Raw genomic sequence first — 16501 nt, forward strand, 5'->3', positions numbered from 1 at the left:
ACAAAGGTGACAAATCATATGGGACACTCTGATTTGCAACATATGGAAATTTGATATTCATAGTCCAGCTATTTCCTGCATATAATAGACAATTTTAGTATTTATTTGTTGCCACTAGTTTCTTCTAAATCATGTAACCATTCAGTCACATAGAAGTAAAGTATTTGAGGGGGCTGTATGTCGTACAAAGACTTTTAACTGAGAATGGGTGGGAGTTTTCCTGAACAAAGAAACAGTAAAAGTTTTAAAATTTTTACATCCCAGGCACAGACTACATTAACACATGACATTATCATTTCTTACTGGTCAATGTATTATTCTCAGTACCTGAAATAATATATTACTGCCTAGATGCATCATAAAAATAACAAACATTCAATTTCTTGGTAGACACCATAACTTCCGTTCCAAGCGCTTCACATGCATTACTATAGTATAGGCATGCGTGAAAATTAGTCAACCTTCTTGTTTTGTTTTGACTCTCTAGCACGAGGTATTATGTTATTGCAGGTACCGAGAATTACCGCCATCTTTGACGAAATCCCTTGTGGAGGGTTTCTCTGTTATTGAACAAAATCACACTCAACAAGTGATTACAATGTAATGTGAAAAAGTATCAACTTACTGCAATGACTGATCTGCTTCAAAATCATTGTCAGTATATGTCTTAAAGAAACAATTATTTCTATCTTTTGCATTCTGACATTGTTTTTTTAAAGTCAGTTTACAAGCTCCAAGTAAAAAAAAGGAATTGTACAAAGATTTTGTGAAGAGTCAGACTTTTGGTCATTTTGAGATGTCAAGTATAGAATTAATAAATTACTTTGCATGCATGTATTCACACTGTGATTTCTGTCAACCAGTTGCATGTATAAATAATACTAAGCACCAAAAAAGAATGATTATCATACAAAGTACCATTGTTTGAGACAGTGTACATGATCCAGGGCCAAAATGAAATGGAAATTTTACAAAAAGATTGAAAAAGTTAAACATTTCGTTATTCTGAGTTGTCGAAAAAGACTAGTCACCTCAAATTACTAAATTATTTACATGTATTAATACTGTGATTTTAGTTAATCATGTGATAATAGTGAGCACCAGAAATTAAAATCACCTTGATACATGATCCAGGCCTGAAATTTAACAAAAAGTTTGTAAAAAGTGAAACATTTTGTCACTCAGTTGTCAAAAGAGACTGTAGTCACCTCAATTTACTTGCATGTACTAACACTGTGATTTCATTCAACCGTCTGATAATAATGAACTCCAGAAACAAAGATCTACTAAAGATTGACAAAGGACGATCTCCATCCCTATTATTGATCAATTAAACATTTACTACCAGTGACAGCATATGAATCCAAGGCCATTTGATGGTAACGACTTGCAAGTCCGCAAGGCTGGCTATTCACTGAAAAGGAAAGTGATAAAAAAACAGTCTGATAGCCAACAAAACTAATTGAAGTGTTTTAGTGATTACATCAATAGCGGTACAACCATTGCAATGTCCTTCATTGACTACTCCTAATTACTCTTTGCCAAGTCTTTGAGCCTTAACAACCTAACTGTTATTCTTATAAATATTGATGACACTTCTACATTCACTGGAGGATGTTTTACTCTCTTGAGCTGAGGCAAATCAATACCTGGTCGGCGGAACTAAATATCTCTTGCGTAATACCTAGTGTCGTGATGTTGTAAGCAACTTATCGGATCTACAAATTAGACAGTCTGTGATCAGAATTATTTTTCTCTTTTTGCTTTTCTAAATAGTTTTGGTGCCGTCCAGACATGTTTTGTTCAGTTCAGCCTGGAACACCTCCTTCATAAATAATAACAATTGATTTTGTTTTAAGGTAGGACGGATACCAATTAGGCACGTCTCTCTAAATAATTGCCTCTGGTATTTCTTCTTTCATTGCCAGTCTACAAGTAGGATATAAATATTCATAAGCTTACAGCCCATTGAATTAACTCATGCAGGACTAATGATCTGTAAATGGATTTTGTAAAGCTTTTTTTGTTATTTTTTGTTCCAGTTTGTTGTTTTTGTTTTTACTTGATGTGAATGATGTCTAGTCAGGTATTGTCAACTAGTGACTGACCTTTGATCAACAGATTAGTACTAATGTCATGTGTTTATCAAGTCTTGTTATTTCACAGCCTAGGGGGTAAAATTTGGTTAACTGCAGTCTGTCAATCCATTATCCATCCATCTGACATGTCCTTGTATCTTCTTGTCCATCTATCTATCGAACTATCCATCCCCCCTCCCATTAATCTACCCACCCACTCACCCACCCTTTCACCCACTCAACCATCCATTAATCTACCCACCCTTTCATCCACTCAACCATCCATCCATCTATCAATCCCCCCTCCCATTAATCCACCCACCCACCCACCCACTCAACCATCCATTAATCTACCCACCCTTTCATCCACTCAACCATCCATCTATCCATCCATCCATCCATTAATCCACCCACCCACCCACCTTTTCATCCACTCAACCATCCATCCATCCATCCATCCATCCATCCATCCATTAATCCACCCACCCACCCACCCTTTCATCCACTTAACCATCCATCCATCCATCCATTAATCCACCCACCCACCCACCTTTTCATCCACTTAACCATCCATCCATCCATCCATTAATCCACCCACCCTTTCATTCACTTAACCATCCATCCATCCATCCATCCATCCATCCATCCATGAACTATGAGAAGGCAAAGAGATCCGTTACATTATGCAGAGATGAAAGCAAACTGATCAGTACAATCTATTTGCATTATTACAGTATTGTAAAAAATAACATGATTTTCATAAAATAACATTTAGACTGAATATTCTATGCTTGTTATTGTTGATTTGATCTATTACCCATAGCAGAACCAGTGACATAGACACGCATTGTCATGACATAGATATGCGATGTCATGGCATAGAACAATCTGGGTATAAATTCCATATTTATGGCTTATGGATTATGCATGGTATAAGTATTTTAATCCTGTATGTCAATATACATGTATTTTAATATTGTCAATGTAACTATATTTTTAATATGTCAGTGATATTTCTGATTCTAGTTTGAAATGCCTAAAATGTCTCATTACATTTGATATCAAAATCTAATAGTCCTGCAAGAGTGAAATAAACACTGTAAATTAGACTCTCGGGGGGGGGGGGGGTGGGGGTGGGCTTGTCTCTACCTTTATCGTGTAATAAATGTTTCAACATCGTAAATGAATCAGTCTGTATTGGTAGCACAAGGAAATGATTCCAATGACAACAATTTATCACGTTTTATTTGCAGCACTGACACAATCTTCTATCCTAATGACCTCCTTAATTGCCTCGTTACTCCTAACTGCTACATACTCCCAGTTCTAAAATTGTTCATTTCACATGAAAAATGTCCATTACACATGAGGTAATTACAATGCAGGAGGAGTTCCCGTTATTTACCAACCATTTTGATATCGTCTCTTACAGGTGTACTTTATACACAGCTACGCTATAGTTAATAGTTTCGTATTACAGATATTTTTGGTTTGTTTAATAATTACAATGTATCTTTAATTTCAATCTAATTTTTTTGTATCTAGTCCTATAGTCATAAGTATTTGATATACAAACAGCTGTGGTGTCGTTTGTCATTTTTTTTTTATGATTGACATTTTCAGTTGTTGTAATTATAAAGTATTATACATGGCAGCTTATAAGCAGATACATGTGATGGCTTTATAATGTCAGTATGTAACACAATAACAAAGTTGAAGAATGAATATTTTCAGTAAAAATGGTGGTCTGTTAGTTAAAGGGGCAGGTGAATATGAGCAACTTTGATACTGAGGGGAATTAGTTCCCAAAGTGTGTTCAGTTATAGAAAATACATCATCCTGTGCTTTGTACAATTTTTAATACTTCATGTGCAAGACATATCTTATATGCATTATAGCCAAATACAGATTCCTTTAAAGTTATCGTGCCTCATCATCATTCTCGGAAAAAGTTTTTATGTTTTTTTTCAATCCATATAAAGTCTGAAAATGGTGTTCATTGCATTCAACAATACAATGTACCCACTGATATGCAAACAAAGTAATATTTCCAAAACACCTGAACAATTGAGGAAATAAATAAGCGATGTCTCGCAATTATATGTCACTTTTCATTGTACCAGCAAACTAGGGAGTCCTCAGTTTATGTTAATGTCTTATGCCCGACAACAGATCATCCCTGTACAATAGAAACATGAGACTAAGCACACAAAGACTCCCTATTTTAGTGTACAAATGTAAATCGTGGGACCAATGTCAACAGATTCCAATCCGATATTTTCAGACTTAGCAGCTGAGCAAGTAATATTTTACCGGTACCATTGCCATGCAAATAACTCAAGAAGTACATTTCTAATCAAAAAATAGAAAACAGCTTACAAAAAAGCCAAACATTTCATTTTCACTATAACTTTAAATAAAAATTTTGTTCATATTTGTAAAGAATGATTGTACTTCTTCAAATGTTACTATTAAACACAAGTGAATACCACAACTGAAATCCATGGCAACCGTTTTCATGGCTAACTGAACTCAATGATGTGCTAGAAACAACAATAAACCAACAGAAATAAATGACAAGAATTCATATCTTGATTTCAAAAATGATTACTTTTCTGAGAATACATATTGTTGTTGTTTTTTCCAGGTAAATCACTCCAGTCAGCATCATGGCCAGTTTTATAATCTTCCCAAAAATGAACTGCCAAAATTGTTCCCTGTTGGTTTCACCAAGAGATTCACAAATCAAGTAAGTCTGTTAATGTGTTATTTTGTTACATATTTTTGAACGGATTCCTTTCAAAAGACTTTTTATACATGACTGTGCTATCGAGATGCATGCAGATGCTAATTTTTATTCATAAATTTATTTAAAGATGCATAAAATACACAAGATTTGATACAAATGAAAGCACTGGTATAACATACATGTGCTCCATTGGTTGAGTGTTCTACAGACATGCAGTCTAGTCCCTGTACACGTTACAATCATCTCCAAACAGGACTTGAAATTAACTTTTTTTCTTTGGTAGTCCTAGTAGGCTATCAATTCCAGAAATTGGTAGCCCAAGGATTGTGACCTGTAGTCCCATATTCCTGAACTGAAAACAGATTTCCTCTATTGGAAATATATGTGTTATTAAAATATTTTCATGACCATAAATCTTCCATCTTCATCACATAATCAGTGGTAGCCTGAGTGGGCTACCAGCTGCAAATTATGGTAGCCCCATCAGTGTTTTTGCTAAGGTTTGGGAACCCCGGTAACAGAAAGGGGGAAAGAGGTAAAACTGGTAGTGCTTCCCATGCAATGTATCATAATTTTGGTGGGAAACCCCGGTAAAATGATGTGGGAACCCCTGTAGATTTTACCTACTTACCGCCCTTAAATAAAACACTGCCCATGACAAAAATTAGTAGTCTGTGGGCATGGAACTACTGTTAATTTTGAGCCCTGCCAACTGGAGAGAGCAAGAGATCATAGAGAACAACTACACATATAGCAAGTAGACTCTGACTTTTGATGGTTGGCTGTGTCACTCAGCCGTGTCGTACTCATAAGCATGGGGGGGGGGTGTCTTTCTTAGAAATAATGCCTTTCGCAGTCAGGCGCAATTACTCACATGGTGCCATCAGGTACTATGCATTGATGAAACTCGAGGATACGTGGTGGATTGACATGGGAAATGCTTGTCGGCTCCTCAACGACGTGATAGCAAGCGCACGATATAACCCAGTCAAATCTGTATGGAAATCTGTAGAATTTTGTGTGTGCATGCATTTGTATGTATATTCAATAGTACAGAGGGTAATAATTCCTAAAGAAGAAAACAAAAAATTTGTTATGGTTCTGGTTATCCAAGCTGACCTAGTTTTACTCTTTTGACCCCCGACTTTTTTTGTGTGTTATTTAGAGAGAAGTGTATTTCGAAAATGGTACAAAAAATTAAAAAAATTAAAAATTATCACAACCACAAAGATGTCACGATGCCTGACAATGAAAATAAATAAAGAATGGTTAATTTTACCTGTTTTTGAAAGGGATGTAATCAAAACCGCAACATGTATTGAAGTTTTATACAACCTGTCGTACATGATATCCCCTCCCTCTTGCAACTTCGACCCCTATGGAATAATAACGCAGTCCAGTTATGAAGGGTCATAGAAATGAGAACAAGAGGATATTTAGTTTGACAAGCTACAAAAATAGAATAATTGATATCAAAGTGAGATTTGACATTGATATTTAATTGACGTCTATAAGCTTTTGATTGCCATCTCAACAAAAAATTGGCTCATTGACAGGATGGCAGATCTTGCCACTTGGGATTATTAATTGGGCATGAACAAGGTGTCAATAACAATAATCCTCACAGGCTGTTATTCACCACTTTTATAGAACATATTTCAATTGGGGGTTTTTACACTGTAAGCACAAATTTTGTTGTATTGATGTATTTGATGCTGACGTCTGTCTGTTTTCGTATGTCTTTTTCTCTGTCTGTCTGTCTGTCTGTCTGTCTGTCTGTCTGTCTGTCTGTATGTATGTTTATTTATTTATTTATTTTATTTTATTTTATTTATTGCATCCCTTTTGTATCAGGCACTCACTAAGTATGTTAGGAGCAGCAATAAAATTGAATAGAGACATTTCTAAAAAATTAGATAAAATGTGACTCGGACTACTACTACTACTATCTATCTATCATGGCCTAGTATCTAGTCATGTGGGTATTTTGACTATGATCTCCCATCATGACTAGCATTCCCTAACTTTTTTACTTTAAATAAAATTACTACTACTACGAACAAAAAGATGGTACAAATTCTTATTGGGTATTTTCCATTTACACACTGAGAGATGATGTCAATAGAGAAATCACCATGTGAGTAGAACCAACTCAGAAATCTAATCATATTAAATGGACAGTATGAATATCAATGAACCATCGCTGTAGACAGGAGTAGCCAATCAGAAATGGGTAGATTTCATGATAGACATAGACATATTTGTGGTGGTGGATAGACAGGAGTAGCCAATAGATAGATAGATAGATTTCATGATAGACATAGACATATTTGTGGTGGTGGATAGACAGGAGTAGCCAATCAGAAAGGGATAGATTTCATGATAGACATAGACATATTTGTGGTGGTGGATAGACAGGAGTAGCCAATAGATAGATAGATAGATTTCATGATAGACATAGGCATATCTGTGGTGGTGGATAGACAGGAGTAGCCATCACATTGGTATAGATTTCATGATGGCCATAGACATATCTGTGGTGGTGGATAGACAGGAGTAGCCATCACATTGGTATAGATTTCATGATGGCCATAGACATATCTGTGGTGGTGGATAGACAGGAGTAGCCATCACATTGGTATAGATTTCATGATGGACATATTCATATCTGTGGTGGGTTAAATATTGCTGCAACATATCGTAAACTAAGTTTATGTTTGAATACATGACTGTTATGGGAAATCCTAGTCATGATGGGAGACAGTCAAACTCTCCATATGACTAGATACTAGACAAATCTTTCATCCTTCTAGTATGTACCTGTTGCCCTTCTACATCCACATCATGCTTCTGTCATGTCACCCTTCTATATTGACCTGTCATATTTCTCTATGGTCTATCTAAAGTATCTCAATGTGTCATGCTTCTACATCCAACTGTCATGCTTCTATATCCATGCCACGCTTCTCTGTCATGTCACCCTTCTATATTCAACTGTCATGTTTCTCTGTGATCTATCTATCTCAATATGTCATGCTTGTACATCCAACTGTCATGCTTCTATATTCAATTGTCATGCTTCTGTGTGAACATTCAAGTTTTTATTGCATAGTGAATTCAAAAAGTATCCCTTCCCTTTAAAACTAGGGAGTTCCAAAGACCCCCTAGGCTAATGTAAGCTAATTTGTATCATCCACTATAAATAGCCTCTGTTCTTTTCTGGTATGTTTTATTCAGCTGTCAAAATGATTAACTACTGGATATACTATCTATAGATATATACTAGGTACTGTCACAAGTAAAGAGTTGTACATCATGTCACTATTGTCTTGTTTTACAATACAACTAAATACCTTTTGTATGTAATGACTTGTGTCACCATGTTGTGACATGCTGTTATAACTGGTACAATCATATTTTGTTTGTTTTACAAAGTTGATAACATATACCACGACACGGAGCCATCACAGAGTCTATGTGCCATCAATCATAACATACTTCAGAAATAGCAGTATTAAACTATTGGTATACTGTGTACAAAGAGTAATCAATTTTTTTTATTTTCTTCACATATTTGATATTTGGTGCTATAAAGTCAAAAAAAGGTTATCATGATGTGTAGTGTATACATCAAATGACAGACTCAGACAATGATACAGTCACAATGATTGATAATCACCTGGGCTTTCCCTGCATACCTAGGTCTGGTTTACTGTAACAGGTGTATAAAACTGAAACTACCCTTAGGGTAAGAAGAAAAGCAAGGTTCTGTTTAACGTACCTCATGGCTTCAACACCCAAACCTACTCCCCTTATTTGAGTATATGTATATGTATATACTAGAAAATGCACCCCAAAGGGCGTTTGGGGTGCATTTTCTAGTCCTTTGGTCAAAAATGGCGTCTGTTTTTTGTGAGCTGAAGAGTCTAAAATGGAGTCCACTTTGCATTATTTTTTATTTTGCTTGGTCTAAAATGTGGTCCATTGTCCTTTACCAAATCATAACTGCCATTAATTACCCCAAAATGTTGCCTCGTGAAGAAAATTTATTTAGGTCTAAAATTTCATCTTTTAAAAACCTGTAATGGTCTAAAATGATTTATTGATTTTTGGTCAAAGTGGGTCTAAAATATGGCCTGGGGTTTCCAGCACTGGCCACACACCGCTACCAGAGTTTGCCACTGGTTCCTCCCCCAGGACCCAAACTATAATACCAACAAACTGTTTACTTGTTTATTTGGTGACACTTCCACCATGTTCTAATACCATACATAGCTGGTGACACTGTTACCATGCTCTAATACTGTACATAGCTGGTTACATTGCCACCATGCTCTAATATTGTATATGGCTGGTTACACAATGCATCACATCTCCCCATACAATGCCATGTATTCTGTACGTAATAAGAGATTTGCACATACTACTCAGGTGATGGTTGTCACCTGACCACCCAGGGTTTACAAGTAAAATCCTTGCCTATCATTGATGGCGTTTAGTCTTTGTTCAATAAAACCATTCACATTACAGAGACCAACATTTCTTTTCAGTGTCTTTTCACGATGAAAATGTAATTTCAAATGTTGTGAAAGACAAAACAAGCCAAAATGTAACAACTTAAGCAATGTCATCTCGTGCAATGCATCATGGGATCAGAAATCAAGCAACATCATCTCATGCAATGCATCATGGGATCAGAAATCAACTATTGTATGCTTTCATTCTTGTTATTATTAGACTTTCACATCATTCATTCAGTCATGGAGAATTGAAATAAAGTATGAAATCTAAAAAACACTTTGATTATTTTTACTTGCAGATAAAAACATTTAATGAAGCAAGCATCATGGTGCGGAAACCAGCTCTAGAAATTTTCCAAACCCTAAAAGAGACTAATTTTGAGAATCCGCCTGTCAGATATGTACTGTATGGTAAACGAGGATCAGGAAAAACTCTAACTTTGGCTCATGTTATACACTATTGTCAGACAGAAGGATGGGTAGTGGTGCATGTACCAAGTGGTAGGTTATCCATATGTAAATTTTGTATTTATATTTGCCAATACAAATATAGGATGGGTAAGTGATACTTGTACCAGGTGGTAGGTTATCCGTATGTAAAATTATTGTCATTGACATATGCTTAAAAGCAAGATGTGTGGTGCATTTACCAGATGGTAGATTATCAATATGCAAATTTTAAGTAGATATCAGAGTGTTGTTTAATAAGTTTAGGATTTTAGAGGATGTGGCTCCAGACACCATGAGAACAAAACATTTTGTTTCCTTTAACACACCCAATGAATGTACCAGTACATGTGTGATGAAATGGCCAGCATTGGAAAGGGTTCAAAGGTCAGGAGTTATTAAAAGGCCTGTTTTTGCTAAGGTTTGGGCACACTGTACTGGTAACAGAAAGGCAGAAAGTGCAGAAGGTAAAACTGTAGTTTCACGTTAATACATCATACCTTGATTTTGTTCGGGAATCGTAATGAAGTAATTTTGGAACTCATGTAGATTTTACCTATTTACAACATCGCAAAAGGGCTGAAATTCAGAAGTGTGAGGTACACAAAACTTAGCAAAAAAAAAAACTAGTGTGAACTTGGTTATTGAGTGGCAATTCATAACACTATAGTACTAGTAGCACCTATCAAGGAAATGTTACAGTATGAATGATGTATTTGTTATTGACATAGCCCTCTTGTATGACAGGGTAACATATTAAAATAGATGAGAACTCACAAATATAACTTGATACGTACCATGAAAGTTTACAGGCCAACCAGCATTAATGCCTTAAATAAACACTCTTTGGTATTAATTTAGCAACACATATGTCGTACAGACAGATGTTGGCCTAGACACAGTCCTGTTTCAGGTTAGTCCTACCCCTGGTATGATATCGTCTGCATTTAATTTTTCCCGCCAAAATATTTTGAACAAAATTTCCTACTTTTTTGTAACATTTTTATCTAAAAAGTATTTTTAACAAATTTCTCCCATGACTAAAACACAGATGAACAACAGATGTGTCACATGACTGTCAAATACAACATCATCAGTACCAAAGTTTTTCCCACCAAATTTCTTTTTTTCTTTTTTGCAAGTTTTTGGTATACACCAACATGTGCACTTCACTCCAAAATTATTTGAACAAATTTCTTACTTTTTTGCAACTTTTTGGCAGATGTTGACTTTATTTTGGATTGAAGTCAGAGAAATATTTCTCATTGATCAGTCAGTAACAAAATTTTACTCTGAAAATGATCATTTTTTACACAAATATTTTTTTACATTTTGAGACACAAGAGATTTTTCCAGTTCCTAGTAGTTAAGGGGTGAAACAAATCCTGCAGACACACAGTTTTTCATTTAGGTTATTGAAATAGAAGTGACATAGGGTGCCTTGTCCTCCTGAGTTTGAGATAAATAATATGGCGGTTTTAAATGTTTGAAAGTGTAGTTCGACTGCTATAATATACCAATGTAGGACAACCAGACAATCAATTGAGTATTTTCTGTTTAAATAATACAATAATACCAGCCCACAGTGTTATAATCTATGTGTATATATGTATAAATAATGATACTCATGTTCTACATGTATACAATTCAAAACATACATACATGGTTGTTTATTTTTAAAGGTAATACACACTTCTGTGCAGAATAGTTATGTTCTGTGATTACATAGATATGTCTGCTGACTCCCATGATGCAACACGTATCCATGGCGAGGATGTACACTGAAAAATGAATAAGGAACAAGTTTCAATCCTGTTTTTCGCAGCAGTCATGTATAATATAAGTAAAATAATGAAACGACTCTAGAACAAAAAGTTTATGAAAATGCTGTTTGTGTCCTACTCTGGTATTCCCCTTTAATCCTGCAAAACTTTTAATAGTTGCCATGGTGATTTGATAACGTACTAGCAGTGTAGGTTATAGTTGATATGGCTGACATAAAGCAAACATCTACTGTAGTCACATGTCTCACTCAAATCATACATACGTATTTTCCAGTTTATCTAAGGTTTGTTCCTTCCTGTACTAATGATGATGACATAATTATATCAACTTCTATGGTTTGTCATTCAAAAAAAACATGTCATATGTTCTATTGAGTCAGTTTCGTTAAATGACTAAGAAGCCAAGTTTGTCAAAAAATTGTTTTGCCATAACAAATTAGAAGAACACAAAACATTATATTATTACCGTAAATCCATAGAAATGTTAGTATTAATTTGACTTAAATTTCATCTACGTATCTTTTCTGCTAATTTCAATGAATAACATCAGAGAAAATGCCTTTTTACCTTGAACTGTCATGCTGCCAGGCACGTATCGCTTATTAATTGACAGTGGATATAATATCCAGATAAAAAATGTACAGGAAATGAAATAAGTTACATCATAACTACAAATGATTTCCTTAGAATCTTACGTATGTAGAGCTACTTGAGATTTCTATTGATGACATTATCGAGTTTGGTATATTATATATAAATGTCTTCAATAGTAAAACGAACACAGTATGAAATCAAATTGAAAATTAAATCCTTGAAAGTGTAATAATCTAAACATTTTTTCTGTTTGAAATTGACAGGATAGTTTGTGAAAGTGACACGTTTCTGGTCATAAGTCATGCTTATCTGAAATCCACTATCACGCATGATAACTTGGATTTGTCAGTTATTCATGAAATATACAGTTACTTGTTACCGTGGCAACAGATCAAAAGATTGTGTTCTACACATTCTGTTGTGTTTGACAGTCTTGTCAATCATTCTGATTGACAAGTGTAACTTTGTGACATTTCAAATTGTTTGGCTCAGAAATCAGAATTATTAATAGAGATAAAAAGGAATAAGTTAAATAGTTGTCAGTTGCTGAGTAATATGCCTGTCATGACCTGACATGTATTTTCTTTTTTATACAGTGATTTTTTTCTGTAGATTTCTTAGTTTATTTGAGAGAGAAAGACCCAAAGGCATATATCAGTGTTCCTCAACATAAGACCATTAGCTGAACTAGCTGCAACTGGACCTGTTTTAGCTCCCAAAGGGGAGCTTAAGAGATACCCTCTGTCTGTTTGTCTGTCTGTCTGTCTGTCTGTCTGTATCATCAATATCTCAAAAAACCCAGGCTTGTTTGAAATGAAATGTGGTATAGAGATTCTATGAGCTAATGCTGAGAACTGATTAGGTTTTGGTAAAGAGCCTATGAATATTAATGATGCATTTGGATAAATAATGATTTTTGGTAATTGGGCAGTATCTTCAGGAAGCAAACTTCAAATATCATGTATAATTAGGTCTATATATTGATGATAACAAAGCACACATGTTCCCAAAAAGCTTGTTGATACATTTGTTATAATTTTGATGATTCAAATTGCACAATCCGGCAATGATTATCGGTAATTGGGCAATATCTATAGAATACAAGTTTCAAATCTCACATAATTTTGTACACACATTAATATACATAATATGATAATTCTGTTAGGTCTCAATACAGCCTAATGTAGATAAACTAAAATTTTCAGTTTACATCTGGTTTTACACTATTTTGTTAGATAAAATGACTACTCAATATTGTACACCATGAAGTGTATTGAATCGTCTATGGGTGTAACTGTACAGATAAAATGGTACAAAAACGTAATTAATTTGTTTTTTTACGGCACACCCCCTAAAATCAATTCCTCCATCGACCAGAACATGTTAAATTTGAACACAAAACGTAATCATTCACGAAGCATGCCATGAAATAATATGTGGTAATCGCTGTGACTAAAACTGTATGACTTAGATCGTGCCTTGATATTGAATATTTAATGAGCACTACCATATATAGGTATTGAGGCAAATCAAACTAACCTGGAGCTTGATTCAATACCAAGCTTTCCCGCTGACTGAAACTGTATGACCTAGCTTGTGCATTGATTTTGAATATTTAATGAGCATTGCCATATATGGATATTGAGGCATTGCCATATATGGATATTGAAGCAAGTCAAACTAATATAGATATGAATTCAAAACCAAACTTTAGCTAAAAAATTTTAAATCTGTCACTAACTACCTATGGATAAAACTAACCACTAAGTAACAGGTACAATGTCTTATTTTGTAATTGAACAATTTTAGCAGATATATCGTTGATTGTTCGATGAAAAAAAATGTCCGAGTTGTAGCCAGTGCAGGTTTGATAGTCAGAAAGACTGAATAAAAACATTGTTACTTCAGATAAAATCAGTGACTTGTCACTATAGCAACAGATCTGATCTGGCACACATGCTGAGATCAACATACACCACAAAACTATGATGTCACCATGGCATAGATCAGATCAGAACACTATACTTGTCACTATGGCAATAGGTTAGATTGGAACACTGGAGCAATAGACACCAAAGATCAGAATTGTTACTATGGCAACACATCAGATTGGTACACAATCATAATTCATGCCAGTATATACAGACACCACAAAACTGTGATGTCACCATGACAATAGATCAGATTGGCATGCAGTCATAAATTTAAATACTGGAATCTTCAGATACCACAGATCAGTAATGTCACCATGTAACAGATCAGATCAGCATTTAGTCTTAAATTCATGCTGGGCTCTACAGCCACTACAAAACTGATGTCACCATGACAACAGATCAGATCAGCACACATATAAGTTAAATTCATATGCTGGGATCTAAAGACACCACAAAACTGTGATATCACTATGGCAACAGATCAGATCAGCATGCAGTCTTAAATTCATATGCTGGGATCTTTAGACACCACAAAACTGTGACGTCACCATGGCAACAGATCAGATCAGCATGGTCTTAAATTCATGCTGGGATCTTCAGACACCACAAAACTGTGATATCACCATGGCAACAGATCAGATCAGCACACAGTCTTAAATTCATGCTGGGATCTTTACACACCACAAAACTATGATGTCACCATGGCAACAGATCAGATCAGCACACAGTCTTAAATTCATGCTGGGATCTTTGGACACCACAAAACTGTGATGTCACTGCACTTTAGAAGTACACAATATAAAAGCTATATGGATATAGCATATGGTATAACCGGGCATTTATTACATACATTACCCTACAGTGCCCTCAATTTGTCATCACTCTATAGAACGACACTCCAATATAAAGGAAATTCACACCTAGTTGGATATTAATTTAGTCTCCTATCTACACAAGATAATAGACAGTAGAGTCCAAATCAACAACTACCAACCTTTGTATTACAACAAGGTTAAGTAAGTGTACAAGAACAGACTCCGGAATTAGATTCCAAATGAGTTTTTATAGATTGGATGACAACTGTCTATGATTAATAACACTTCACGCTGTATGCCATCACACACAGATTAATCGTTTTTTTCATTTCCGTTTTAATATCTAGGACTGCGGATTCACTTCAGTCATTTCTTCTGTCGTACAGGCTATCTTGTCTTATGGTTGTTGAATTTTTTATGATTTGTGTAATTAGAAATCGTTTTATTTATTACACGTTTGGTACATGTCACATGTTCGGAAACATTTTATATGTTTTATATTTATGTACCATACTGTTTGATGAATATTTCATTAAATGTATCTTTTAAATCAGGAAATAATAACACTTGGTATTATTGTTAATAACAACTTTACTCAATCTCAATTTTTTTCTCGACATTTTCCAATAACTTTCATGATAAATAACATTTTCAATTTCTGGGAATTGGTTAAGCTTGGTGACTTTAATATTTTAAATCAGCCATTCTAATTTTTCTGGTTTTTTTCTTCTAATTTTGCTCATTTCCTACTTTTTGTACACACTGTTTGGGGGTTTGAATATTAATGATGTCATTTGCATTTTGTATGAATAGTAATGAGATTATTTGCATAACTATTGGTGTTTTTTGCAGAGGTTTGGGACCCAGGTAACATGAAGGCATTATTAAAGCTAGCATAGATTCCCTTAAATTACAGGAGAAATAAAGTTGCCTTGGTGTTTCACCATGGCCACAATGTGTTTAACACAAAGATAGACACAATTCAACTCTAGAATAACAATAACAGAGATACCAGACGCACAGCAGGAGCCAATCACATTGCAAAGTAATAAGCAATCTATTCTTTAACTATGCAATAGAGACAGGCTTCTAGTGAAAAAATTACTCATGGAATTGATGATTTTAATGGCTTCAATTATTTACTTTCAAACTGATAATCAACATATTTACTTGTCTCCTTAAACATCCCACTGTGTGCAGGACTCTAAAAATTGTTTCTTGCATTTGAAGTTGTATCTGAGTGTGTGTAAAAACATAGTGTTGCATGAATGAAATACCAAGGCATCTTCATTGCTTCTGTAAGCCATAATTCTGATGAGAAACCTTGGTATAGTGAATGAGGAGTTCTAGTGTATTTTACCTCTGTACCACCCTTAACAAAAACACAGGTAGGGAACTCTGATAAAATGGTTTAGTATTAAACTCAGGTATATTTTACCGACTGTAGCGGAAACACTAAATATGTCATAATAGTTCAAATTATTTTTTTGGAACCCAACGGAAAATGTGATGATGTTCATGTTTTGTACAAAAGTAGAAATCAATCAACTGAAACACACATTTATTTGATAATGACGCAA

The 16501-nt window shown here is 34.8% G+C and overlaps 1 protein-coding gene across 1 annotated transcript in view; it reads left to right on the forward strand.

Moving 5' to 3' along the window:
- LOC144443724 (small ribosomal subunit protein mS29-like) overlaps positions 1–16501 on the forward strand; it is a 39549-nt gene that overhangs the window by 12083 nt on the left and 10965 nt on the right. Inside the window, exons 4-5 of the mRNA XM_078133267.1 lie at positions 4726–4827; positions 9647–9848. Of these exons, the coding sequence (XP_077989393.1) occupies positions 4726–4827; positions 9647–9848 (304 nt within the window). The remainder of the gene's footprint in view (positions 1–4725; positions 4828–9646; positions 9849–16501) is intronic.

The sequence above is a fragment of the Glandiceps talaboti genome, chromosome 12 (assembly GCF_964340395.1).
Source record: "Glandiceps talaboti chromosome 12, keGlaTala1.1, whole genome shotgun sequence".
Taxonomy (NCBI): Eukaryota; Metazoa; Hemichordata; class Enteropneusta; family Spengelidae; genus Glandiceps; species Glandiceps talaboti.